Raw genomic sequence first — 27969 nt, 5'->3', positions numbered from 1 at the left:
GGCCCACCACAGGGGCTTGTACGCGGTGATTGGCGCGTCAACGAAAGTGATGGAAATCTAGACCAATCGTCAGCAAAGGATCCTTTGGAGCCCGCCCCCCTCTTTCTACGTTCTCCTATCCAAAAACACAACCGGGTGAGGGAGTGCTTCCGCCCGGAGAGGGAAGGCCGGATTGAGGCGCCGTCTTTCCCGGGTCTTCTCCAGCTGCCACCCGTTTGCTGCAAAGCTGAGAGGCGCAAAAACATGAGTGACTCCGCGGGAGGGCGCGCTGGTCTTCGGCATTACCCCAAGCTCCCAGTGTGGGTGGTGGAGGATCATCAAGAGGTGAGTGGACGGCGGCCGGGCTCTGGGGCAGAATCAGCGGAAACCGTGACGCTCAGAGGGCCAAGCAGACGGCGCAACCTTAGCATCGGAGGCCAGAGAGTCTGGCCTCCCGATTCAGTTAAACTGCCCGATTCCGTTGCTGTGGGGAGGACCCCAAAACAGCTAACTAGGAAGAATGAGAACTGACATTTATGGGCGCTTCCTACGAGTCGGGGCAACTTATTTACCTCGGTTTGCCCCCAAATCCCAGGACCAAACAACTGGTGGCGTCGGGATTCAAACCCGGACAGGCTGGCTGCAGAGCCCTGTGACCGTAACCTGCAATTAACTCTGGCTTCCAAGTGTCTCCTGGAATCGCCACCACAGCCCTGCTGTTTAGATGGGAGGCCTTATGCTTGAAACGTGGGCTCTGATCTGAAATGGGGACAGTAATCGTAGGACTCACAGGGCTGTTAGGAGTATTATTGTGTGCATATTGTGTTTAAAACTCTTTTTTCTTTCTTTCTTTCTTTTTTGAGACGGAGTCTCTCTCTGTTGCCCACACTGGAGTGAGTGGCGCGATCTCGGCTCACTGCAACCTCTGCCTCCTGGGGTCGAGCGATTCTCCTGCCTCAGCCTCCTGAGTAGCTGGGATCACAGGCACACATCACCGTGCCCAGCTAATTTTTGTATTTTTAGTAGAGACGGAGCTTCGCCATGTTAGCCAGGATGGTCTGAACGTCTGACCTCACATGATCGGCCCCCGTCGGCCTCCCAAAGTGCTGGGATTACAGGCGTGAGCTACTGCACACGGTCCATATTGTGTAAAAAAAAAATATATTTTAACACAGTGCCCTGCATAGATAAACACTAAAAGGGGTTTCCATGTTTATGGCCGTGCTGATTTACAGTAGCTAAATTGGTGTCTTAATCTAGACTTTTCCAAGTCAACAAAGGAGGCCCATGGATCTAATACATTTGTTTTAAAGTAGCATCAGTAGGCTTGGGATGGGAGGCGGTTCTATGGATGTTAAAACATAAGAGGGATTTACTGATAGTGACAGTTAATAGGAGAGGAAGATAGGTTTCTCAGGACCTGGATATAGTGTCTATGACCTTGAGAGAATTAGAAAGCCTAGGTTAGACGGTGCTTTCAAATTAGGTATTAAACCTAGAATTAGAGAAGATGTAAGAGGAGAAATGGCCTTTATGGACCACCTAGCCCAACTCCACCATTCTAAGAGTACCAAAAAGACCCTAACCAGTCTGGACAGCAGAGTGAAATCCCATCACTACAAAAATAGAAGTGAAAAAATTAGCTGGGCGTAGTGGTGCATGCCTGTAATCCCAGCTAGTCAGGAGACTGAGGTGGGAGGATCGCATGAGCCCAGGAGCCCAAGGCTGCAGTGAGCCATGATCCCACCACTGCTCTCCAGGCTGGGTGACTGAGCAAGACCCTATCCCTTTTTAAAGGAAAAAAAAAAAAATACTTTGAGACCTAGGATACCTTGAACACCTAGTTAATGTTAGAATAGGCATTAAGGGGTAGTTTGTTCCTGAGCCGTAGTCCTGGTCTGTTTCCCCACATGACCTTTTGAGTTGGAGATGGCAGCAGGAAGGCAGCTAGAGGTGCAGGTTGGAAGTTCTGAGGACAAAGTAATGCTCGAGATTATTATCATCTGCACCATCTAAAATACATTTTATCTTTTTCCACTTTTCAGCAACATAGTATGCTTTCAATTATGTGCATTACTTAGCATTTTTCAGTCTGCAGTTGAGTGTGTGCTCGTGGTTTCAGTGTTAATTCTGATTGTGTGCCTGTGTCTTTTACAGGTTCTACCCTTTATATACCGGGCCATAGGCTCAAAGCATCTTCCTGCCAGTAATATAAGTTTTTTACATTTCGACTCACATCCAGACCTCCTTATTCCTGTGAATATGCCAGCAGACACTGTATTTGATAAGGAAACACTCTTCGGGTAATATGTGATTTTATTCATGGTCTTTTGTGTTTGAAGTACAATTTGCGGTAGATAATAAGTAATTATAGGAAATAGACTTTGCTAAACTCATGGGTTTGGGGGTTTTTTGTTTGTCTTTTTGCCTTTTCATTTTATTTAGAACAAGTGTTGACAACTTTCTTAAAGAGCCAGGTTAGTGAATATTTTAGGTTTGCTGGCCATATGGTCTTTGTTGCAGCTATTTATCTTTGCCTTTGTAGTGTGAAAACAATCACAGGCACTGTGTAAACAAATGACAGTAGCTGCGTTCCAATAAAACTTTATTTACAAGCTGGGGATGGTGGATGAGCCTGTAGTCCCAGCTACTCAGGAGGCTGAGGTGGGAAGATCACATGAGGCCAGCAGTTCCAGGCTGTGGTCAAGCCTGTGGATAGCCTGTGCACTCCAGACTGGGCAACATAACCAGACCCCATCTCTTAAAAGAAACAAACCAAAAGAACTTTGTTTACAAAAACAGCCTGGCCAATATTTAATCCTTTTAATATTTGCCTTTATAGAGACCATTGGATTCTCATGTCTATTTCTGCATTTAGTCCATTGCCGTATGTTGTTTTGGTTGAAAAATATGATGAAAATTCAGGCTTTCACAGACATGTAATTGGAAAAGGAAAGCGTATTTTCATAGCCTCTTCAGATAATTGTGAATATTCTTTGATAGTGCACCAAAACTTGAAAAGTAGTAGTTTATTAAAGCTTATTTGAAATGTAGAATTCAGCAGTTCAGTATCAAGTGTGAATAACCATAGTTTATTGATCACTCCTTTTACGATAAATGGTGTTCACCTCAAATTTCAGTCACAACAAGTGCTTTTCCTTGAGACAACTGTTGTGCTTCAAACTGTGTAGCAGGAGAGCTTTCTGTGCATCCCTCATTTTGCCACACAGAATATTGTAAAACGTATACTCAAGATGGAAATTTAATAAAATCAAGATGTTCTCAAATGAAACTTTTATATTTATTTATTTATTTATTTTGGCAGTGGTTGGTAATGAGGAATATAGTAACTACTAACAGTTTGGTGCTGCTGCCTTAATTAATGTTGGAACATTAACCCACCCCAGTGTACCATCTTTGCAAATGTCAATAAATGAAAACAGGAAATAATACCTTAGTATTTTCATGAAAATAGTTTTGTAATAGTGATGTCCCTGAAAAAGTCTCAGGAACCACTCAAGGGACCACACTCCGAGACCTGTGGTCTTAAAATGTTGTGGATGAAATTACACTTGGGGAAAAAAAAAACACCTTAAAAGTTCTAATGTTGTCTCTCTATTTCTTTTCCAGAGAATTAAGTATTGAAAATTGGATTATGCCTGCGGTTTATGCTGGCCATTTTTCACATGTAGTATGGTTTCATCCCACATGGGCTCAGCAAATCAGAGAGGGAAAACACCACTTTTTAGTAGGTAAAGACACTTCTACCACAACAATCAGGTAATTTCCTCATATTTGTGAATATGGACGTGATTGAATGTTTCTTATTTCGGATTCCTATAATAACTTCATAAGTCTCTGCACACAAATAGGATCAGATTAAGCCTCGACTTCTCCAGAGAGTTCTCAAAACATGAAGAACAAACTTTTAAGTCTCTTGATGTTCTTCATGTACCATTTATATTTAGTTGCTGGTCAAATTAGATTTTGAATGTGATCCTCTGGAATTTGGGCTTCATTGGTGATTAACTCCTTAAGCCATTGAAGTATTTTATAGATTTATATATTCAGTAGTACATTTTACTGTTTCCTTTCAATGTAACTGTTGTCTGCTGAATTTGCTGTGGTGGCTGACACCTGTAATCCCAGCACTTTGGGAGGCCAAGGTGGGCGGATCACGAGGTCAGAAGATCGAGACCATCCTGGCTAAAATGGTGAAACTCCGTCTCTACTAAAAATACAAAAACAAAATTAGCTGGGCATGGTGGCGGGCACCTGTAGTCCCAGCTACTCGGGAGGCTAAAGAGGCAGAATGACGTGAACCTGGGTGGTGGAGCTTGCAGTGAGCCGAGATCATGCCACTTCACTCCAGCCTAGGCAACAGAGTGAGACTCCATCTCAAAAAAAAAACAAAAACAAAAAAACAACAACAAAAATACAGTAATTAGCAGTGAAAGGGCAAAATTATCTCACTTTGATTTTTTTATAAATCCAACTGCTGAATAAGTAGATTTGGGGCTTTAATTTTCTTGATTATAATATAATTCGTTTCAGATAAGTACTTAATCTAAAGTAAATTACAGTATCCTCTGACTTGAGATACATGTGCAACTGTTTTTATTGTGTAAGCTATTTAACCAATGTTTTGTGTATCTTGTGGTACTATAATACTTTTAGAAATATCAATATGTTCTTGACTTTAAAATTCTCTTGTAATGGGATAAATATTTTAAGCAATATAGCCATAACATTCTAGAATCTTAGGGATAGTGGAATGAAATGGTAATACGTTGAAAATCAGATAGTCTTCCTCATTGAAAATGATACTTTATTTCCAATTTATTCTTAATGACACAATTAACTTTTGTAGTATATATTCTTATCATTCACACAAATGGCTTTGTTGTGATATATGAAAATTGTATTTATTTCAGATATAATTCAAAAGAAATAATTAAGACTCAGCATATAAATATTGTACATACTACTGGTATGTGTGAAATAGTAGTAGGGTTTTTATTGAGTACTTCAGTGGGTAGGCCTGATTTAACCTACAAAATCAAATAATTTTCAGCAATCTGACACAGACATTTGAAACTCCGTGTGTGATTAACAATTTTGGAAGATTCTGTTTCATGATTTTGGTTAATCCTGCAAGTAAAACTTTATGGAATAGACACATATACATGTAGGTGTTTAGTTTGACAAATATTTGTATGTTTGTATGATAGGAACACGGGAAAACTGTTGTTATTAAAAAGAATATTAATTTAGGTTGGGGGATACAGCCTCATCTTAGGGTTGTACAGTTTTAATAAGCTTGGACATTAGTTTTACTATGTCATTAATCTATTTTTGGAAAATAGCTTTTACAGTTTACAGCTTTGTATGCTGGGAGAGGGCAAGTGGGAAATAAATATTAACCATTATTTTAGGTGGGTAAGGCATGCCTCTAGAAGAAGTATTTGGCTTCACTGTTTAAAGTATTTACCGAGTCACCTTTCATATTGAAAATATTACGGTTATATAGAAATTAACAAAGCTCTAAAATATGTCAGGGAGTTTCTATTAAGAGAAATTATTTCCAGATGAAATTTTTCTCTTCAATGATTTTTTGGATAAAGATTCAGCTGGTATGAGAGAGAACAAAGGAACACTGGCTTAAACAAGAGTTTATTCTTATATTAGAATTCACTGTACACAGTCCAGGCCTACGTGGCAGCTCTAGAGTTAGGGGAACCCTAGTTCCTTCTATCTTTTTGCACCACCGTCTCTAGAATACTGCCCTTGTCTTTATAGTCCAAGGTGGCTTGCCACCTCTGTGTTCATATGCCAGTCAGCAGGAAACAGGAGAGCAAAGCTCTGTATGCTTTTCTTCCATTCACAACCATTGACCTGAATTTAATCACATGGCCCCACCAGGCTGCAAGGCAGACTGAAATGTAGTCTTTATGTGGGGCAGCTGTGTGTCCAGCTAAGAATTTGAGGAATGCTATTTCTACAGAAGAACAGGAAGTACAAATACTAGAGATTGCTCTCAGTTTTTGTCAAATAGGTCCGTTCTTATATTTCTGCTGTGCCATAGTGAAATGTCAACTAATTTACCCATTCTTCTTAAAAATCGTTTTTTCCTCTGATTCAGGGTTACAAGTACAGATCATTACTTCCTAAGTGATGGTCTGTATGTACCTGAAGACCAGCTAGAGAACCAAAAACCGTTACAATTGGATGTAATTATGGTAAAACCTTATAAACTCTGTAACAATCAAGAAGAAAACGATGCAGTGTCTTCTGCTAAGAAACCAAAGCTAGACCTGGAAGATTCGGAAAACACTGCCTCTACTAACTGTGACTCTTCTTCAGAAGGACTGGAAAAGGACACAGCGACACAGAGAAGTGACCAGACTTGCCTAGAACCATCATGTTCATGTTCTTCTGAAAATCAGGAATGCCAGACTGCCGCCAGCACTGGGGAGATTCTGGAAATTTTGAAGAAAGGGAAGGCATTTGTTTTAGATATTGACTTGGATTTTTTTTCAGTGAAGAATCCCTTCAAAGAAATGTTCACTCAGGTAAATATTGTATTTTTAACACATAGATCTTGAGAATTGTATGGCTTTTCTCTAGATGAGGAGTCAGCAAACTCTTTTAAACAGACAGCTAGCAATTATTTTAGGCTTTGGGGTTCACATTCTCTACTAATACCCTTTTCTGTTGTTTTCTAAACCTGTTAAAGTTGTATATGCCATTCTTAACTTGAGGGCCATACAAAAACAGGCTGTGGATTGCCAAGTCCTGCTGTAGGTAGTATTCATTATTTTGCATTTATTAATTGGGGTAACGTATACATGGGTGATGGATAAAAATTAAATCATACAGTACAGGTATATACAGTCAGCCCTCTGTGTCCATGGATTTAACCAGCCACAGATAGGAAATATTCAGAAAAACTAAAAAACAACTAGAAATAACAATGCAAGAGTAAAAAATAATACAAATAAAAAACAATACAATATAACAACTATTTACATAGGATTTACACTGTATTAGATACCATAAGTAATTTAGAGATGACTTAAAGCATATGAGAGGGTATGCATAGGTTATATGCAAATACTACACTATTTTATATCAGGGACTTGAGCATCCACAGATTTTGGTATCCACAGGAGGTCCCCGAACCAATCCTCCACGGATACCAAGGGACAAGTGTACATTGAAAAACAGCACTCTCTTATCCCTATTCCCTCAGTTCTTTGTTTCAGAAACAAATACTGTGGTCAGTTTCTTGTGTATCTTTCCAGAGATATTCTATATGTAAATTCTGTGTAACAGATTATTCCTTAAACAGTGACGTGCCTGATTACTCACCTAAATATTTGTAGTTAATATTTGTAATGAAAGTTTCTAGAAGGTTACATGAGAAATTCAGTGGCAGTTATTCCTTTTAGAGTGCTATCAGGAAACCTGGGAACACAGGGATTTTTTTAGCTTTTAGACCCTTTGGTACAATAGACTTTTTTAAAAACATATATTACACTCTATTATTTAGTAGCAATTTTTTAAATATCATTAGGAAAGACAGATGTTCATCTTTTGTTTTTTTAAGAGCATGTTCAGGCTGGGTGCGGTGGCTCACGCGTATAATCCCAGTACTTTGGGAGGCCAAAGCAGGAGGACCACTTGAGCCAAGGAGTTTGAGAACAGTGTAGGCAATGTAGCAAGACCCCATCTCTATTAAAAAAAAAAAAAAAAAAATTTAGCCAGGCATAGTGGCACGTGCCTGTGGTCCCACTACTCGGGAGGCCAAGATGGGAGGATCACTTAAGCCTGGGAGGTCAAGGCTGCAGTGAGTCGTGATCACACCCCTGCACTCCATCCAGCCTGGGTGACAGAGCGAGACTCCATCTCAAAAAAGAAAAAAAAAAAGAAGCATGTTCAAAAGTTAGGGGAGTTAACTTCTGTTGTTACCTCTACTGTTTATTAGCTATATGATCTTAGGAAAATTACTTTATCTTTCTGACCCATAGTTTCTTCAAGTACCAAATCAGAATATTAGTCATACCCAACTCAGGATTGTCATAATGAATAAAGCACTGAAGATGTGCCACAACATTGTGCTTAATGAATTTTAGCTCTTGGGTATAACCTCTTTCCGAGAATACTCCTAAATAGGATTATTGGGGCCAGGTGTACCCACCTATATAATGGATCCATGTAGCTGTGCTAAACAAGGGGAAACATTATCCTACAAAGTTTGTATGGCAAACGTCTTTCTACCTTTAGTGGAGCCTCCTGACCAAGGTTCTATGTCTTTGACATTCTGCCTCCAGTATTGCCTTTGTACTTCAGAGTTCTCTTCTGTTGTTAGAGAAATGGCTGCAAAGTGGACATGGGGAGTTCTTTGTTGTTGTTATTAAAGATACGTATATTTCCTGTAAACAGCTAAAGTCTGTTTATATCCTAGGACATGCCATTTATATAGTGGAATATTATTTAAAATATTTTCATGTCGTGACCCATTAGCCACCAAGTATGCTTCCTTAGGTAATTTTTACATAGTATTGTCATGCCCAGCTGGATAGAATTGCCTTGAAGAAGTGATATTTACAATAAAATAAATTTTACAATATTTATAATAAAATTATTACAATAAAAATCTAAAGTATACATTTTGCCTCATTCTCCATACAAACCTTTAAATAATTATCTAAGATGTTCTTGTATCACAAGCAAGGCTGTCTCTTCCTTAAAGCATATCATTAAAAATTTTTAACTTTTTTTTTTTCTGGTATGTGGATTTTTTGTTTTGTTTTCTAGGAAGAGTACAAAATCTTACAAGGGCTGTACAAATTTAAGAAACCTGGCACCAACCTAACAGAGGTATCCTCCATTTATTTCTTTGGGGTTTTATTCATTTATCATATAACTAATAATATCTTGCAAATTACTACAGTAATCTCAAAGACTGCTCAAAGTGAGTGTGTGTGTGTGTGTGTGTGTGTGTGTGTGTGTATTGGCAAAGCCCATGGTTAGTCCTTGAAAATTACGTTTTAACTAATAGAGCCAAGTTTTTTTTGTAATGGAATGTTGCTCGTTTTTTGAAAGAATAACTGTATAATCTCAGCTTTTCAATGTATTTAAAGGAAGATTTGGTAGATATTGTTGATACTCGAATTCATCAGTTAGAGGATTTAGAAGCCACTTTTGCTGATTTGTGTGATGGTGATGATGAAGAAACTGTACAGAGATGGGCTTCAAACCCTGGGTAAGACTCTCAAACATATTTTTCCCCCAACTCTTACTAACTTTCGGTCCTAGATATGTTCCTAAATTTGCAAGATACATTGCTTTTAAAAACTTAATATTCAGCTACTTGGGATGCTGAAGCAGGAGTTGAGACCAGGAGTTCCAGACCAGTCTGGGTAATGTAATAAGACCCTGTCTCTAAAAAAAAGTTTTTTAATTAGCCAGATAATGGTGGCACCTACCTGTAGCCACTACAGCCACTGCTCCCAACTACTTGGGAGGCTGAAGTGGGAGGATTGCTTGAGCCTAGGAGTTTGAGTCTGCATTGAGCTGTGATCATGCCACTGCACTCTACCCTGGGTGACAGAGACTTGTCTGAAAAAAGAGAGAGAAAAAAGAATTAGTATTAAATTTCAACATGTTTACTAACAACAGTAGACATTACTGAGTGTTTTCGGTGTACCCTTTATCTAATATTTTTCCTTGCCTTATCTCATGTACTCCTTAAAACAGCCTTATGGTTTTATTCTTATTATGTCAGTTTCATAGATGAAAAAACCAAGGTTAAGGAAATTGCCCGAAGTCACATAGTAAGTGGGCATGTTTTTAGTCTTTGTGCGGTAGCTACCCCTAAATATGAGATACTGTACAAGGTCTTAAAGAGAATTAAAGATGAGTAGTACATAAGCATTCCCTGTTCTAAGTAGAATAAGAAAAAAATACTAACCTAACAACAGAAAAGTAAATTACTTGACAAGTAAATTACAATGCGAAAACTTGGCTGGGCGCAGTGGCTCACACCTGTAAACCCAGCACTTTGGGAGGCTGAGGTGGGCAGATCACGACGTCAGGAGATCGAGACCATCCTGGCCAACACGGTGAAACCCAGTCTCTACTAAAAATACAAAAAAAAAAAAAAAATTAACTGGGCCTGGTGTCGGTCGCCTGCAGTCCCAGCTACAGGAGACTACAGGAGGCAGGAGAATGGCGTGAACCCAGGAGGTGGAGCTTGCAGTAAGCCGGGATCACGCCACTGCACTCAGGCTGGGCAACAGAGTGAGACTCCATCTCAAAAAAACAAACAAACAACACACACACAAAAAAAAAACCCAGTGCAAAACCTTACCTTCTTTTAAGGAAAACCCAAATATAAGTGGAAGGGTATTTTCAATCTCTTGACATGAAGGAGCAGTATTTGAAGGCTAGATTCTCCATCAGGTCATTTATTTGACTGACTGTTCATATTACCTTGAAAGTGTGAAGAGAGTTCTTTTTGAGTGAAAGCCTTTGGTATTGAAGCTGGCATGAAAGAATATTGACATAAATATTGCAGTGATTTTTCTCTAAAATAATTCTTAAACCATGTAATCTCAAATGGCCAGAAAACTAAAATAAAACCATCAGACAAACTTTTTGTCCCCATGAGCATAGAAAAACCAGAACTAGCTTATTTTAAAACTAATCTCCCACAAACTGTCATATTATTCTCTCTAGTGTAAACAAAAGAAAATCAGTTGTAAGGTAGCAAGATAAAACGGGAAATTAGAATCAATAATACGTTAGGCCAGAATACATGAACAGCCACTAAGATCTGTCATGTTATGGTTATTAAAAATAATTCAGCAGATCTCTAGAAGAATATGGAAGAACCTGGAACAGTGGTTGCCTCTGGGGAAAGGAATTCTATGGCTAAATGATGAAGTATACGAATGAGAAATTATTTCTTTTGCTATGTGCATGTATTATCTATTCAAAATACTCATTGTAATTTTTACTTAAAATATTCAGAAGCATCCCTAAAATGTAAACATCATAAAGCTTTAATTATTGACACTAACAAAGCAATGATGTGGAAGAATAATTCACAGTAATATTAATCACATCAGTAAGTATTGATTAGGCACTTTCACGCCTATAATCCGAGCACTTCGGGAGGCCAAGGTGAGCAGATCGCCTGAGCTCAGGAGTTCGAGACCAGCCTGGGTGACATGGTGAAATCCTGTCTTTACAAAAAAATACAAAAAATTAGCCAGGCATGGTGTCATGCACCTGTGGCCCCAACTACTTGGGAGGCTGAGGTGGGAGGATCACTTGAGGTCAAGGCTGCAGTGAGCTGAGATCGCACCACTGCACTCCAGCCTGGGTGACAGAGGGAGGCCCTATCTCAAAAAAAGAAAAAAAAAATCAGTTAATGCTTTTTCCTCTTCAGTATAGGGTTCTAAAATGATTCCCTCTTTTTTGAAATGATAGAAGAGGGAAATAGAGAAGTAAGTCACAGGACAGGAGTCTTCCTAGAAATACTGAAAAAAAACTATTATTTTGTTATCTCATGAAGTCTCAAGCTAAGTTTAAAACTTAACAACAAACCTTGGAAACCTTGGAATCCTAAGTCCACCCCACAGACTTCCACTGAAACCCACTCTGCCTACTGAGCATGCCCAGTTAGCTTCTCGTCACCAGCAGAGAGTTCTTTCACAGACTTGAAGATATGATGAGACTGCAACAGTAGTGAGTTTAGACTGTGCTTGGTATTGAAGGGAGAAAAAATAGCATAAAGGAAAAGTAGATGACACTGAAAGAAAAGTCTCCCCAAACTAACCATGACCCTAAAGAGCCAGACCCTCAGCATGGAGGCTTCACTATGTCTAGGGAAGTGAGGTGGTTGGTTAGGGTCCAGAAGCCTAGAAAATGTCATTAATAAAAACAAAAAAGTAACAGGACAAGTGGGCAAGCAGGCAGGCCTCCATGCCTCCTTTTTTCTTTCTTTTTTTACTCCCAGCAAATTAGTGAATATTTGTGGAGGAGGAATTAAAACACTAGAAGCATTAGCCAATCAGAGCTTCCAAAAGGTCCACCTAAACTTAATACCTTAAAAGCATCAATGTTATATCAATGTTTTGGGTAAGAAAACAGGAAACATTTATTTCTTAATATTTTAAGATATTTGAACAGCTTTATCTTTTATTTCCCAAGTACCATATGAAGCATGTTGTTATGCTAAGTGTTAGTATAATGTATCATTTACTATTGTTTTAGTTGCGGTGGTTGTGATGTTTAATTGAGTGGGATGGCTTTTTTCCAGAATGGAATCACTAGTTCCCCTTGTACAGAGTTTGAAAAAACGGATGGAAGTACCAGACTATGAAATGGTAAATATTTTATATTAACGTGTAAAATTGACCCTTTGTAAAGACAATTTTCTGGGTAGAAGAATTTGCTTTTTGTTAAAGTGGTTCGTTTTTGTTTGTGTTCCTGTGAAGTGTGAAATAATTATTAAGAAAAGAAATGAGTGAAAAAAACACATACATGGAAAAGTTTTCCAGGAAAAACATTTTTTCCTCAATTTTACGTATGAAGCAAAAGTCCTGTGTATTTTTTTAGTTTTGTCTGTGGTCAGATCTCTCTTCACCAGACAAAAGAAAAGTACACAATTTCTAAAATGGTCCATTTTTTATTGATGAGTATTTATACTCCCTTCCTCTTTCCTTCTTTTCCTCCCTATTTAAAAACTTTTCTGTTTGTAAAAACCATAAGAAAAGAAAAAAGAGAGCTGTGACTAGCACGTTTTAAATGTGTTAGCTGTTTGTCAACAGGGATCTGAATGCTATAGCCAAAGATACTTTTTGTCATAATTTATTTGTATATCATTTTGCAGTCTTTGAAGCATATATTTTCCCATTTGACCCGGTACTTGAGATGAGAAAGCTACAGCTTAAAATATTCAAGTGTCCGGGCGCAGTGGCTCATGCCTGTAATCCCAGCACTTTGGGAGGCCGAGGCCGGCAGATCACGAGGTTAGGAGATCGAGACCATCCTGGCTAACATGGTGAAACCCTGTCTCTACTAAAAATAACAAAAAATTAGCCAGGCATGGTGGCGGGCGCCTGTAGTCCAAGCTACTCGGGAGGCTGAGGCAGAAGAATGGTGTGAACCCGGGAAGCAGAACTTGCAGTGAACGCAGATCACGCCGCTGCACTCCAGCCTGGGTGACAGAGTGAGACTCCGTCTCAAAAAAAAAAAAAAAAGTTCAAGTGACTTTTCTCAGATTTGATGCCAGGGCTAAGACTTCCAAATCTCCTGCCTCTTAGTGTGGTCTTTCTCTTACTTCAGTAAGCTGGGTTTGCATATTTTATTTACTTATGGAATACAGTCAGACCACTTTGTTTGACTAAAACTGAAGTATTGATTTAAGTATTGATTGCATTTATAAGAATTTGCTGGTATTCTTTAAAATAAGAGATGTCTGTTTTCACATTGCTGATAACGACATACCCGAGACTAGGCAATTTACAAAAGAGATTTAATGGACTCACAGTTCCATATGACTGGGGAGGCCTCACAGTCATGGTGGAAGGTGAAAGGCATGTCTCGCATGGTAACAGACAAGAGAAGAGAGAGCTTGTACAGGGAGACTCCCATTTTTAAAACCATGAGATCTCGTGAGACTCGTTGACTATCGTGAGAACAGCACAGGAAAGACCCACCCCCACAATTCAATCACCTCCCATCGGGTTCCTCCCATGACATGTGGGAATTGTGGGCGTTACAATTCAAGATGAGATTTGGGTGGGGATACAGCCAAACCATATCATTCTACCCTTGGCCCCTCCCAAATCTCATGTCCTCACATTTCAAAACCAGTCATGACTTCCCAACAGTCCCTCAAAGTCTCAACTCATTTCAGCATTAACTCAGAAGTCCACAGTCCAACATCTCATCTGAGACAAGGCAAGTCCCTTCCACCTATGAGCCTGTAAAATCAAAAGCAATTTAGTTACTTCTGAGATACAATGGATGTAGAAGCATTGGGTAAATACAGCCGTTCCAAATGGGAGGAATTGGCCCAAACAAACGGGCAATGCAAATCTGAAGTCCATCTTCAGTCAAATCTTAAAGCTCCAAAAAGATCATATTTGACTCCATGTCTCACATCCAGGTCACTCTGATGCAAGAGGTGGGTTCACATTGTCTTGGGCAGCTCTGCCCCTATGGCTTTGCAGGGTACAACCTCCCTCCTGGCAGCTTTCATGGGCTGGTGTTGAGTGTCTGCAGCTTTTCCAGGCACACGGTACAAACTGTCAGTGGATCAACCATTCAGGGGTCTGGAGGACAGACAGTGGCCCTCTTCTCACAGCTCTACTAGGTGGTGCCCCTAGGGACTCTGGGTGGGGATCCAACCCCACATTTCCCTTCCACACTGCCCTAGCAGAGGTTCTCCATGAGGGCCCTGCCCCTGCAGCAAAATTCTGCCTGAGCATCCAGGTATTTCCATACATCTTCTGAAATCTGGGCAGAAGTTCCCAAACTTCAATTCTTGACTTCTGTGCACTCGCAGGCTCAACACTAACTGGAAGCTGCCAAGGCCATCTGAAGCCATAGCCCGAGCTCTATATTGGCCCCTTTTAGCCGTGGCTGGAGCAGCTGAGACACAGGACACCAAGTCCCTAGGCTGTACACAGCACTGGGACCCTGAGCTCTGCCCATGAAACAATTTTTTCCTCCTAAACCTTCAGGCCCGTGATGGGAGGGGCTACCTCAAAGGTCTCTGACGTGCCCTGGATACATTTTCCCTATTGTCTTGGGGATTAACATTTGGCTCCTCGTAACTTATGCAAATTTCTGCAGCCAGCTTGAATTTCTTCTCAAAAAATAGAATTTTATTTTCTTTCACATTGTCAGGCTGCAAATTTTCCAAACTTTTATGCTCCATTTCCCTCTTAAAACTGAATGCCTTGGCCAGGTGCGGTGGTTCACGCCTGTAATCCCGGCACTTTGAGAGGCCAAGGCAGGTGGATATTTGAGGCCAGGAGACAACCTGGCCAACATGTCAAAATCCCTTCTCTACTGAAAATATAAAACTTACCTGGGTGTGGCAGGACACACCTGTAATCCTAGCTACTCAGAAGGCTAAGGCAAAGAATCGCTTGAACCTGAGAGGCGAAGGCTGCAGTGAGCCCAGATGTTACCACTGCACTCCAGCTTGGGTGACAGAGCAAGACTCCATTTCAAAAAAAAAACAAAAACTGGATGCCTTTAACAGCACCCAAGTCACCTCTTGAATGTTTTGCTGCTTAGAAATTTCTTCCACCAGATATGCTAAATCATCTCTCAAGTTCAAAGTTCCACGCATCTCTAGGGCAAGGGCAAAATGCCACCAGTCTCTTTGCTAAAATATAAAAAGTCACCTTTGTTCCAGTTCCCAGCAAGTTCTTCATCTCCATCTGAGACCACCTCAGTCTGGATTTCATTGTCCGTGTCATTATCAGCATTTTGGTCCAAGCCATTCAACAAGTCTCTAGGAAGTTCCAAACTGTTCCACATTTCCCTGCCTTCTTCTGAACCCTCCAAACTGTTCCAACCTCTGCCAGTTCCAAAGTTGCTTCCACATTTTCAGGTACCTTTTCAATAGCGCCCCACTCTACTGGTACCAATTTACTGTATTAGTCAGTTTTCACACAGCTGATAAAGACATACCCAAGACTGGGCAATTTACAAAAGAAAGAGATTTAATGGACTTAGTGTTCCACATGGCTGGAGCAGCCTCACAATTATGGCAGAAGGTGAAAGACACGTCTCACATGGCAGCAGACAAGAAGAGACAGCTTCTTGCAGGGAGACTTACGTTTTTAAAACCATCAGATCTCCGACCAGGCACGGTGGCTCACACCTCTAATCCCAGCATTTTGGGAGGCCGAGGCGAGTGGATCACCTGAGGTCAGGAGTTTGAGACCAGCCTGACCAACATGGAGAAACCCCATCTCTATGAAAAATACAAAATTAGCAGGGCGTGGTGGCGCATCCCTATAATCCCAGCTACTCGGGAGGCTGAGGCAAGATAATCACTTGAACCCAGGAGGTGGAGGTTGTGGTCAGCCAAGATGGTGCCATTGCACTCCAGCCTGGGCAACAAGAGTGAAACTCCATCTCAAAAAAAATAAAACCATCAGATCTCGGCTGGGCGCGGTGGCTCACGCCTGTAATCCCAGCACTTTGGGAGGCTGAGGCGGGCAGATCATGAGGTCAGGAAATCGAGACCATCCTGGCTAACATGGTGAAACCCTGTCTCTACTAAAAAATTAGCCAGGCATGGTGGCGGGCGCCTGTAGTCCCAGCTACTCCGGAGGCTGAGGCAGGAGAATGGCATGAACCCGGGAGGCGGAGCTTGCAGTGAGCCGAGATGGTGCCACTGCACTCCAGCCTGGGCAACAAAGTGAGACTCCGTCTCAAAAAAAAACAAAACAAAAAAACCCATCAATTCTCCTGATACTCATTCACTGTCATGAGAACAGTGCAGGAAAGATCCGCCGCCATAATCACTTCCCACTGGGTTTCTCCTATGACACATGGGAATTGTGGGAGTTACAATTCAAGATGAGATTTGAGTGGAGATACAGCAAAACCATATAATGAGCAAAAGAATATTTTGGTGAAATCTGAGCAAATCCAAGACTTACACTTTTTTGTTTAACTTTTTTTTTTTTTTCCAGGAGCATACGTTCAAGTTACCCTGAATAAATGCTTCCAAGACTTACATTTTATTTTTTTTTTTTTTTTTTTTTTTTTTTTTGAGACGGAATCTCTCTGTCGCCCTAGCTGGAGTGCAGTGGTGTGATCTTGGCTCACTGCAAGCTCCGCCTCCTGGGTTCACGCCATTCTCCTGCCTCAGCCTCCCGAGTAGCTGGGACTGCAGGCGCCCGCCACCACACCCGGCTAATTTTTTGTATTTTTAGTAGAGATGGGGTTTCACCGTGGTCTCGATCTCCTGAACTCGTGATCCACCCACCTCGGCCTCCCAAAGTACTGGGATTACAGGCGTGAGCCACTGTGCCCAGTCAAGACTTAATTTTTAAAAAATGGTATCATTACAAGGTACTTGAGGTTTGAAAATACTTTGAGGCCAGGAGCGGTGGCTTACACCTGTAATCCCAGCACTTTGGGAGGCCAGGGCAGGTAGATCACTTGAGCCCAGGAGTTTGAGACCAGCCTGGACAACATGGCAAAACCCTGTCTCTACAAAAAATACAAAAATTAGCCAGATGCAGTGGCACACGCCAGTAGTCCCAGCTACTTGAGATGCTGAGGCAGGAGGATTGCTTGAGCCTGGGTGGTTACAGTGAGCTGAGATTGTGCCATTGCACTCCAGCTTGGGCAACAGAGTGAGACTTTGTGTCATATTTAAAAAGAGAAAGAAAATGCTTTGAGCTCATACAGTATTATCAAATATGTCTGCAGGCAGGTCTGCTTTAATCATTACATTGCATCTGAATTTTTTTCGCTGGGTGGTTTTCATGTGTCTTGGGGGACAGGGAATGGCTAGGGTTCAGTCACAGATTATGTAATCAATTATGATGTGCCTACAGCTGCAGAGATAGAACTCTAAATAGTTTTACCATTTTGGCAAAATGAACATTCAGAATTCATCCTTTTATCACACTGACTGATTATTGCCAGTTAAATTGTTGATGTGTATCAAGAGCCTCTAGTAAAATAGTTGATTAGTGTTTTTTTTCATGCTTTGCACTTGTGTACTCTAGGCAAAACTATGACATAGTTAAGTTCCATTTTTCAAAATATTAAAGTTAAGGTTGCAGAATGGTAGCATGTGAGCCACTTCTAACGTTCAGGCAAGTTTAGTTTAGTGCTGAGACTGGACATCATTCATTTAAATTTAAAACACATATGTAGGTAGCAGTAGTTTATGGTTACACATAAAGGATACACAAGAAAACAGTTGGTTAAATAAGGTAGGACAAATATATTTTATCTTGTATCCTCTCAAAGCTTGGAATATAGTACTAGTTGCATGTATTAATATTTTAAAAGTAAGTAAAATAATGTGTTAAAAATGAGATGAGAATATTATGTACAGTTTTGTATCAACTTTTTATTTTATTTTATTTTATTTTATTTTTTGATACAGAGTTTCACTCTTGTTATCCAGGCTAGAGTGCAATGGCACAATCTCAGCTCACCGTAACCTCTGCCTCCCGGGTTCAAGTGATTCTCCTGCCTTAGCAGGAGAAGCTGGGATTATAGGCATGTGCCACCACACCCAGCTAATTTTGTATTTTTAGTAGAGACGGGGTTTCTCCATGTTGGTCAGGCTGGTCTCGAACTCCCGACCTCAGGTGATCCACCCACCTCAGCCTCCCAAAGTGCTGGGATTACAGGCATGAGCCACCATGCCCGGCCTCAACTTTTTAGAATCTAGATGAAATGGATAATTTGATAGAAAACGCGAATTACCAAAGTTAAGTAAAGACCAATAATCATAAAATAAAAAAGTAAAGAATTATTCTAAGACGAGGCATCTGGCCCAGACAGTATATAGGTGAGTTCTACCAACACTTCAGAGAGCAGATAACTTTTATGACACAGAAACTGTTAGGGAAAAAATAATCCCAAAGCATAAAGATATTAAAAATTAAAAGTTTGTCATATTTAAGGTGTTGGATATTCCAGTTACCCTGATTTGATCTTTATATGCTATTATGAATGTATTAAAGTATCACATGTACCCTGAAAATATGCACATCTTTTATGTATCAATAAAAGTAAAGATTTGTCAATAAGGCCATTAATGATTAAAGAAGCTTATAAAAACAACTGTCATACAGTGTAATTTTTAATTGTCTTATTTTCAGGTTCACCAGGCTGGTTTAACCTGTGATTATTCAGAACTTCCTCACCATATCAGCACAGAACAAGAAATAGAGTATCTTATTCAATCTGTGCATTATTTACTGAAAAATTTACCAAATCCTACTCTTGTGACAATTGCAAGGTAAGTGTGTTCCGCAGAATAATGGCAAACCAGAGATGTGCACATCCTAATCTCTGGAACCTGTGAATGTGTTGCATTATATGGCAAAAGGGAATTCTCAGTGTGATTAACTCAAGGATTTTGAGATGAGGAGAGTCTCCTGGATTCACCAAGTGGGCCCAATGTAATCACAAGGGTCCTTAGAAGAGAAAGGCAGGAGGGTCAGAATCAGAGAGAGTGATTCGAAAATTCTGCCCTGCTGGCTTTGAAGATGGAGGCCATGAACACAGGCAGACTTTAGAAGCTAGAAAAGGCCAGGGGACAGATTATCCCTGGGATCTTACAGAAAGAATGCAGCCCTGTCGGCACCTTTATTTTAGGACTTCTGACCTCCAAAAGTATATGATAATAATTTAGTGTTGCTTTAAGCTACTAAGTTTGTGGCAATTTTTTATAGCAGCAGTAGGAAGCTAATACAATTTCTGTAGGTAAATATAATGATTACTAATAAAATAATACGAATTTTTTTTACCTACTCAGCTCAAAATTTAGATGTTGTATTTTCTCTTCCCTGGTTTTTTTGTTTGTTTATTTGTTTGTTTGAGAGGAATTTCGCTCTTGTTGCCCAGGCTGGAGTGCAATGGCACAGTCTTGGCTCACCACAACCTCTGCCTCCCGGGTTCAAGCAGTTCTCCTCCTCAACCTCCCAATTAGCTGGGATTACAGGCATGCACCAGCATGCCTGGCTAATTTTGTGTTTTTCATAGAGATGGAGTTTCTCCATGTTGGTCAGGCTGGTCTCAAACTCCCGACCTCAGGTGATCCGCTCACCTCGGCCTCCCAAAATGCTGAGATTATAGGCATGAGCAACCACACCTGGCCTTTTTCTCGTCCCTATTAGTGATGATATGCAAACAATGTAGTTATTGTTATCTTGTCTTTGCAGTTGGTAAGATTCAGATGAACACAAGAATTCTCATTTCTGTGTCCTACCAATTAATATTTAGCTGCTGCCATGTTTTAAATTTGAATATAATTGCTGAGTAGTTATAACAATTTAATAATGCTTTCCTATGTTAATTTTTGGGCTGGTTTTGTATGGAAGTATGAGGTTCTAAAATAAGTACTTTAAGTACTCAGGCTAATAATATGTAATTCATGACAAACATTTTGTAACATGCTTTCATCATTCTGAAACCTCATATAATGTAACCTACCTATATGTAATTTAAATATATATAGATAATATTCATAATATACATAGATAATATACATTATATATGTAATATAACCTACTATACACATAATACCTATACACATAGGAGGAATTAAAGTAATAATAAAATACATTAAAATGCCAAACCAGACTCATATTTAAGACATGCAGTTAAAAATGTACTGTAGCAGTTACAATACATGATGTAAATGTAGCAGTTACAAATGCAGATACCATGTGTCGACCAGATGCCGTGAACAGCACTGCCATAATGACATTTTTTCAGTCATTGAACAGCCTCTTCATAAGGATCTGCAGTTAAAGTCCAGTCTTTCCTCAATTTACAGAGTAGTTGCGTTCCTGGAAAATTTAGTTCATATTTAATGCATTTTTTAAAAATACTTTTCTATATAAAAAAGTGTTCAGTTCTAGGCTGTATTAGTCTGTTTTCATGCTGCTGATAGAGACATACCTGAGACTGGGCAATATACAAAAGAAAGAGGTTTAATTTAACTTATAGTTCCACGTGGCTGGTGAAGCCTCACAATCGTGGCAGAAAGCAAGGAGAAGCAAGTCATGTCTTACATGGATGGCAGCAGGCAAAGAGAGAATGAGAACCAAGCAAAAGAGGTTTCTTCTTATAAAATCCTCAGATCTCATGAGATTTATTCACTACCACAAGAACAGTATGGGTGAAACCACTGCCATGAGTCAATTATCTCCCACCAGGTCCCTCCCACTGCAATGGGAATTATGGAAGATACAATTCAAGATGAGATTTGCATTGGGGACACAGCCAAACTATGTCATAGGCTTAAAAAATTAAAAATCACTTTTTCACTTACATGAGTACTCAGTAGACTTTGAAAACATTCAAGACACGGGACAGCTATTCATATTGCAGGATGATCCTGCCTGTTGCAAGCCCTCTAGCAGCCCAGCTTGTCCCAGTCCCCTAAATGTCAGTAGCGTCCCCTATTCATTGTGTCAATCAAAAATGTACTAAGAGATTTTCAAAACACCTTCATGGGAGTAGCTCCCATGTGTTTAAAGGGAGTAGCTCTAATAGTGTTTAAAGAAGTCAAAAATTGGCCAGGTGCAGTGGCCTCACACCTGTAATCCTGGCATTTTGGGAGTTGGAGGTGGGTGGATCGCTTGAGCTTAGGAGTGTGAGACCAGCCTGGGCAACATGGCAAAACCCTGTCTCTACAAAAAAAAAAAAAAAAAAAAAACACACACAAAAAATTAGCTGGGCATGATGGCATGTGCCTGTAGTCCCAGCTACTTGTGGAGCTGAGGCTGCAGTGAGCCAAGATCACACCACTGCACTCCAGCCTGAGTGACAAAATGAGACCCTGTCTCAAAAAAAAAAAGTCAAAAATCTTTCCAAAAGTATTGCAGTACCCTTTATTTGTTAAGACTTATAAATTGAGTTTTTACATATGACACTTTAAAGTAGGTCTTGCTGAGCATAGTGGCTTACACCTGTAACGCCAGCACTTTGGGAGACCAAGGTGGGTGGATTGCTTGAGCCCAGGAGGTTGAGCCTGCAATCAGCCATGATCATGCCACTAAACAACAAAGGAAGCTCTTGTCTCAAAAAATAAAGTAGGCCTTTGTCCGTCTGTATATGTTAGTATTTAATAAAGTTTCTCAAGCCAGACCTGGTGGCGCACCCCTATAATCCCAGCACTTTGGGAGGCCAAGGTGGGCAGATCACATGAGTTCAGGAGTTCAAGACCAGCCTAGCCAACATGGTGAAACCCTGTCTCTACTAAAAATATATAAATTAGCCAGGCATGGTGGCAGGCACCTGTAATCCCAGCTACTCAGGAGGCTGAGGCAGAAGAATCACTTGAACCCAGAAGGTGGAGATTGCAGTGAGCCAAGATTGTGCCACTGCACTCCAGCCTGGGCAACAGAGTAAGACTGTCTCAAGAAAAATAAATAAATAAATAAATAAAGTTTCTCTATATTATTTATTGTGTCTTAAATTTTCACATCAAGCCACAAAAATAACCTGGTTAGCAGAGTATGGAGTTTATCAGTGGTCTTACAGATTATCTCTTTAGGTTTGAAATACTTGTACCAGCCGCGCCCGGTGGCTGAAGCCTGTAATCCCAGCACTTTGGGAGGCTGAGATGGGTGGATCACGAGGTCAGGAGATTGAGACCATCCTGGCTAACACGGTGAAACCCCTCTCTACTAAAAAATACAAAAAACTAGCCGGGCAAGGTGGTGGGCGCCTGTAGTCCCAGCTACTCGGGAGGCTGAGGCGAGAGAATGGCATAAACCTGGGAGGCGGAGCTTGCAGTGAGCTAAGATCCGGCCACTGCACTCCAGCCTGGGCGACAGAGTGAGACTCCGTCTAAAAAAAAAAAAAAGAAAAGAAATACTTGTACTAAGGAGTAGGCCAGATAACTAATTCCAGTTCCTTCTATAAAGATTTCTGTGCTGCTCTTCTCGCTCTATCCTCTAGAAGGCTTTATTCACCCTTATCCAGAACTAGGAGACACTGGTTAATCCAGATATAATTGGCAACAGCATTGTAACTGCCCAGTGCAACTCAAGTTGTAGTTGGTAAGTTCTGGAAAGACTCCCAAAATACAGATATCTGCCCCAACCTACTTTGCTCTTTTCTGCTTCCTACTGCCTAGGAAAGTAAATCCAACACCAGCACATCGCCACATTTCATTTTGGACCAAGCCGTGGATCCTTTATAATTTTGTGGTTAACAAATCATTTTTAGAAATAGAATCCTTTTATCAGTTGGCAAACCTCGACTCTCATCATTTCTAGCCCTAGCACACACATAATAAAAGATGTCCCATCACTAAGATACTAAGCCTCTGTATTCCCAAACAACATCTCACTTTCAGGCAATCAAGTGGTCTAGCAATCAAGCACTAAGGCTCACGCCACATTTCACCTTGCACAGGTTAATGTCTTTGTTTCAGATATCTTTAAAGGGATACTAATTGTGCCTCTTTCATAAAGTCGCTGTGAAAATTAAAGAATATAATTTATGTGAGGTGCCTAACATAAGGTAAACCTTTACTAGCTTTCAACTGATAGTGATCCAAAATTCAGCACACCTTAATTTCTGTTTTACATTGAAATCAACACATGCAGCTTTTCCTCACAGTATGATTTTATCCTATGTGTATTTTTCTTCTTTCTCTTTCTCTTCTTGGTTCTAGGTCAAGCCTGGATGATTACTGTCCTTCTGACCAAGTTGACACCATTCAAGAAAAGGTCCTTAATATGCTACGTGCCCTCTATGGAAATCTAGACCTCCAAGTGTATGCAGCAGAGTCTTCTCCATCTTGAAACAAACAAAACATTAGGCTCCTGTTGTATCTTGGTTTAGTAACAGGCCTTTAATTAATTTATTTGTAAATGAGTCTTCCAGAGAACACTGTTTTTATATTAACTTTCAATTAAAATCTTTCAGATATTTTGAATCTCTAAATAACTATTGTCAGTTGTGGAATGATGGTAAATTTTTTGGCATCAAGTCTAATAACCCCAACTGATAGAACTGTTGCTTATCTGTCTTCCTGAAGTATTTTTTTAGGATTTTTGTTTTTTCCACTTTCCCCCCAGGTCTATTGGACTGTATGAGATTCATTCATACTTCAGTTATTCATTGAACTAATATTTATTGAGCACTTACATGTACCAGACATTATTAAGTGCTGGGGTATATGGTAATGAACAGAATAGACAAGGCCCCTGCCCTTTCAGGGGAGACAGATGAGAAATAAATTATGGGTTATGAGAAATGTTATGAAGGAATGGACAACAACAGGCATGTCTTAGTACTTAGAACAACACCCTGGCCTTATAGGAAAGTAACATTCTCTTTTTTTTTTTTTTTTTTAATTTTATAAAATTAGAGATGGGGTCTCACCATGTTACCCAGGCTGCTCTCGAACTCCTGGGCGCAAGCAATCTACCTGCCTTTGCCTCCCGAAGTGCTGGGATTACAGGTGTGAGCCACTGCCCCAGCCAGAAACTAACATTCTCAAAAGCTACTATGGGAAAAAAACCCACAAATTTGCCAATCCGTGAAATTATCACAGGAAGGCCACCTTTCCAAGGAATTTGGCATTGTTGTCCTGCTCTTGCCAAATGCTCTCCAGCATTGTTGGTGTCAGGGTGGTCTGGTCGAGTAAACTTGGCCAAACAGAAACTGTTTTTTGCTTTTCTGATTTTGTTTTTGTTTTTTTTTGTTTGTTTGTTTTGCTAATCAAAAAAGTCCTTCAGGGTCTTTTGTGCCTCCAGGCAGTCGTTGTAGATCAATAATACACTCCCTAAGTGCCACTTTATTGGCAAGTCTGGATTGATACTTTTTTCAGATAAACCAGCATTTTATGTAAATAGTAAGGGAAAAAGTTAAATCTTTAATTCTGACCTGCCATAAATACTCAAAGATATAAACTGTCTTCCACCACCCCTTTCATGACTGAGACATCCTTCCTCAGTCACTCTTGTCATGAAACTGGATTTTCTCAATGTGCCAGTCTTCTGATCTTTAGTATCTCTTTAGTTCAGTAATTTTTACCTACCTACTTATTTTCCTTTAAAAGGTGAAATGACGTTTAAAGAAAAACAACCATCATTCCTCAGTGCCAATACAGCAGTTCTTTTCACCCTTGCATGTAACTATCAGGCCACATGTGTTCCTATAGAGTTGCATGTAGCTAAAATTATAGTGTGCTGCCTGTCTTTGTGCTAATAACCAAGGACACACATCATCATTGCCTCTCAGTGGATGGCACCTGACCCCATTTTTCCAAGGATTCTATTTTCCAGTGAATTTTTTGTCACCGAGTTAATTTCCCAAGTGTGATAGCATGAATGCTTATTTATGTTGTGAAAAGCAGAGCAGCCTGACTTAGCTTTCCATTTTGATAGAACAACATGTGCCAAAAAAAAGGTTTATTTTCTTGGTAAAATCAGAATCGTAGAATTGTGCTATTTTTAATTTTTAAAAATTTTGGTTAGAGCGTATAGACATTACTTTTATGGTTACTTTGCGTGCTAAATAAGTTAAAGGGTATGTTTTGAACTATAGCACTAATTAATGTGTCTTGTCTCAGTATGTCGATGGCTTTGATTTTGTGAGTGGTTAACTATTCATTTATTATGATTCCCATGAACTCTGATATGATTCATTGTGGTTTTAACTCAGGTTGAATAAAAGCATCCGTTTCTTTTATAGGAATGTTAATTCTCATGTTCTGTGATCATCTCTTTGAGAATAAAATTCAGTCCCTAATAGTTGAATCAACTTAGTAAATTATGTCTTGCACATTCCAAATAGGAAGATACTTTATCAAGATGTGTTTCATTTGTGTTCTAAGTACCAGTGAGGGAATACCATGGTACAGTGTTTTGAATTGTGTACTAATATCATTAAAGCATGGGATTTTAGTGGCTTTTTAAAAAATGTGACTTAAGTGTAAGCAAATACTTTAATAAGTTGTGTATTTTCTAGTATCTAGGGGGAAAGGATTTAAGTTCAGCCTTTCACAATAACCTTTTGACTGTCAATTTTAGATCTCTTTAGAAATATTTCCTATAGGCATGCGTCTCTGTGTGGTCTAGCTTCTCAAGGAACTCTGAGTCAATGTCCTTCACACTTTTTTTTTTTTTTTTTTTTTGAGGTAGGGTCTTGCTCTGTTGCCCAGGTTGGAATGCAGTAGTATGATCTTGGCTCACTGCAGCCTCAACCCTGGGCTCAGGCAATCCTCCCACCTCAGCCTCCTGAGTAGCTGGGACTTCAGGTGTGTGCCACCATGCTAGGCTTTTTTTAATTACTATTTTGTAGACATGAAGTCTCATTATGTTGCCCAGGCTGGTCTCAAACTCCTGGGCTCAAGCGATCCTCTTGCCTCAGCCTCCCAAGGTGCTGGGATAACAGGTGTGAGCCACCATGCCCGGCCTTCTTCACTCTTTTTATGATAATCTCTCCTAGTCTTGACTTTGTTTTTGTAGCAGCGGCCCTGGATTGCTGGCAGTAAATTCATCATATTGCCAGTAGTTTATAGTCAGTGGTGTGTTTCTCAGTACAAGATTCTCTCATTCACCGCACATCTCAAGAGAGAGCACTTTAGTGAAACTTCAGGAGTTTTTGTTTGTTATCTTTCAGAAATGCTTGACATACAGTCTTGCCTTCTCAAAGTATACTGATACTTTGATGAGGATCAGCATTTCTTATTGTAATTTTTTTTTTTTTTGAGGCGGAGTCTCGCTCTGTTGCCAGGCTGGAGTGAAGTGGTACCATCTCGGCTCACTGCAAGCCCCGCCCCCTGGGTTCATGCAATTCTCCTGCCTCAGCCCCCCAAGTAGCTGGGACTATAGGCACCCACCACCACGCCCAACTAATTTTTGTATTTTTAGTAGAGACGGGGTTTCACCATGTTGGCCAGGATGGTCTCGATCTCTTGACTTCGTGATCCACCTGCCTCAGCCTCCCAAAGTGCTGAGATTACAGGCACGAGCCACTGCACCCGGCCTGTTGTAAACAATTAAGGTGTACAACATGATGTTTTGATATACATATATCAATATATACATATGTATACTATTTATACAGTATATACATAGTAAAATAGTTACTATAGTCAAGTAAATCAACATATCCACTTCTCACATAGTTGCCCTTTGTGTGTGTGTGTGTGTGTGTGTGTGTATATGTGACAAGAGCACCTAAAATCTCTTTTAGTAAAATCCTGAATTAAATGCAGTATTATTAACTGTAGTCCTCGTGTGCACATTAGATCTCTAGACTTGCTCATCCTGTGTGCCAGCCACTTTGCATCCTTTGACCTACATTCCCCATTTCCTCCTCCCCACTGCCTGTTGGAACCACTGTTTTATTCTCTATCTCTGTGTGTTTGACTCTCTTTTTTAAGCTTCACATGAAAGTGAGGGTCAGTTTTATAAATATTCATTGTCCTACTCTGCTGTGTCAACTTCAGTGGTAGCACTTTTGTTGCAGTTGCAGTGCTTGTTTCTGCACTAATTGGTCTTGGACTGCCTCTTGCTTTTGCAGTTCTAGCTGTACTCTGGGATTCCAGACATCAGCACCATCCTTTCCCTTTATTCTCATTTGCATTCACAAATGAAGTTATAATAACTAAGGAGGTTCCCACAAACCTTGGTTCTTAGAAAAAGAGTTCTCTGAACAGTGAACATTCTGGTCACTCACTAGGAGGGTCTATCTTAACATTGCAAATTAGCAAATTGGCATTGTATACATTAATATCCTGTCAGTTTGATTCCTGTAGTTCAGAAACAGGAGTTCTGTTATGGAGGCTAAGACAAGGCTGAGATGCCACATTTTTACTTCCTTGGAGGGCCTTCATTGAATAGTCAGCCAACCTCCAACTATAGCATCTTTACTATTTTGCTAACTTCACAACGCTCCTTGACAGCAAGCAGATCTCTGAAGCCTGTCAGTCAGCCATCAGCACTATTAAGAAGCCCCTGCACCCCATTTCAGGTGACTCATGCCAAGACTGAGCTGAGTGAGAAGTTCCATGACTGCATGCAGGAGAACATGGTGGTAAGAATGTGGGCTCCAGGGGCCAACTGCCTGACTCCAGTGTCTCCTTCCCCATGTTCGAGCTCTGTGACCTCTCCAAGCCTCAGCTCCCCTTTTACAAGAAGAGAACTTAGCAGGGCGCAGTGGCTCATGCTTGTAATCCCAGCACTTTGGGAGGCGTCAGGAGTTCAAGAACAGCCTAGCCAA

General features: G+C 40.3%; 1 protein-coding gene across 2 annotated transcripts; it reads left to right on the top strand.

Moving 5' to 3' along the window:
- The first annotated feature begins 131 nt into the window (after window positions 1-131).
- C4H5orf22 (chromosome 4 C5orf22 homolog) lies at window positions 132-25499 on the top strand. 2 transcript variants are annotated; one of them, XM_007961273.3, is made up of 9 exons: window positions 132-324; window positions 2137-2282; window positions 3610-3759; window positions 6122-6551; window positions 8800-8862; window positions 9126-9247; window positions 12311-12377; window positions 18873-19012; window positions 23408-25499. In XM_007961273.3, exons 1-9 carry the CDS (start codon window positions 244-246, stop codon window positions 23535-23537), a joined length of 1329 nt encoding a protein of 442 aa, XP_007959464.1. In that variant the 5' UTR covers window positions 132-243; the 3' UTR covers window positions 23538-25499. The 2 variants fall into 2 exon arrangements, with proteins under 2 accessions (XP_007959464.1, XP_007959465.1); XM_007961274.3 differs by lacking the exon at window positions 2137-2282 and having other exon boundaries at window positions 227-324.
- Window positions 25500-27969: the final 2470 nt, after the last annotated feature.

The sequence above is a fragment of the Chlorocebus sabaeus genome, chromosome 4 (assembly GCF_047675955.1).
Source record: "Chlorocebus sabaeus isolate Y175 chromosome 4, mChlSab1.0.hap1, whole genome shotgun sequence".
Classification (NCBI taxonomy): Eukaryota; Metazoa; Chordata; class Mammalia; order Primates; family Cercopithecidae; genus Chlorocebus; species Chlorocebus sabaeus.
Note: the sequence above shows the minus strand (reverse complement) of the source record. Positions and strands in the feature narration are given on the sequence as shown.

What these genes read in the sequence shown, in the direction of transcription:
- C4H5orf22 (XM_007961273.3), top strand. Translation starts at nt 244, where the DNA reads ATGAGTGACTCCGCGGGAGGGCGCGCTGGTCTTCGGCATTACCCCAAG. An exon ending in TGGTGGAGGATCATCAAGAG is followed by an intron (nt 325 to 2,136) that starts GTGAGTGGACGG and finishes TGTCTTTTACAG; the next exon opens with GTTCTACCCTTTATATACCG. An exon ending in ACTTCTACCACAACAATCAG is followed by an intron (nt 3,760 to 6,121) that starts GTAATTTCCTCA and finishes CCTCTGATTCAG; the next exon opens with GGTTACAAGTACAGATCATT.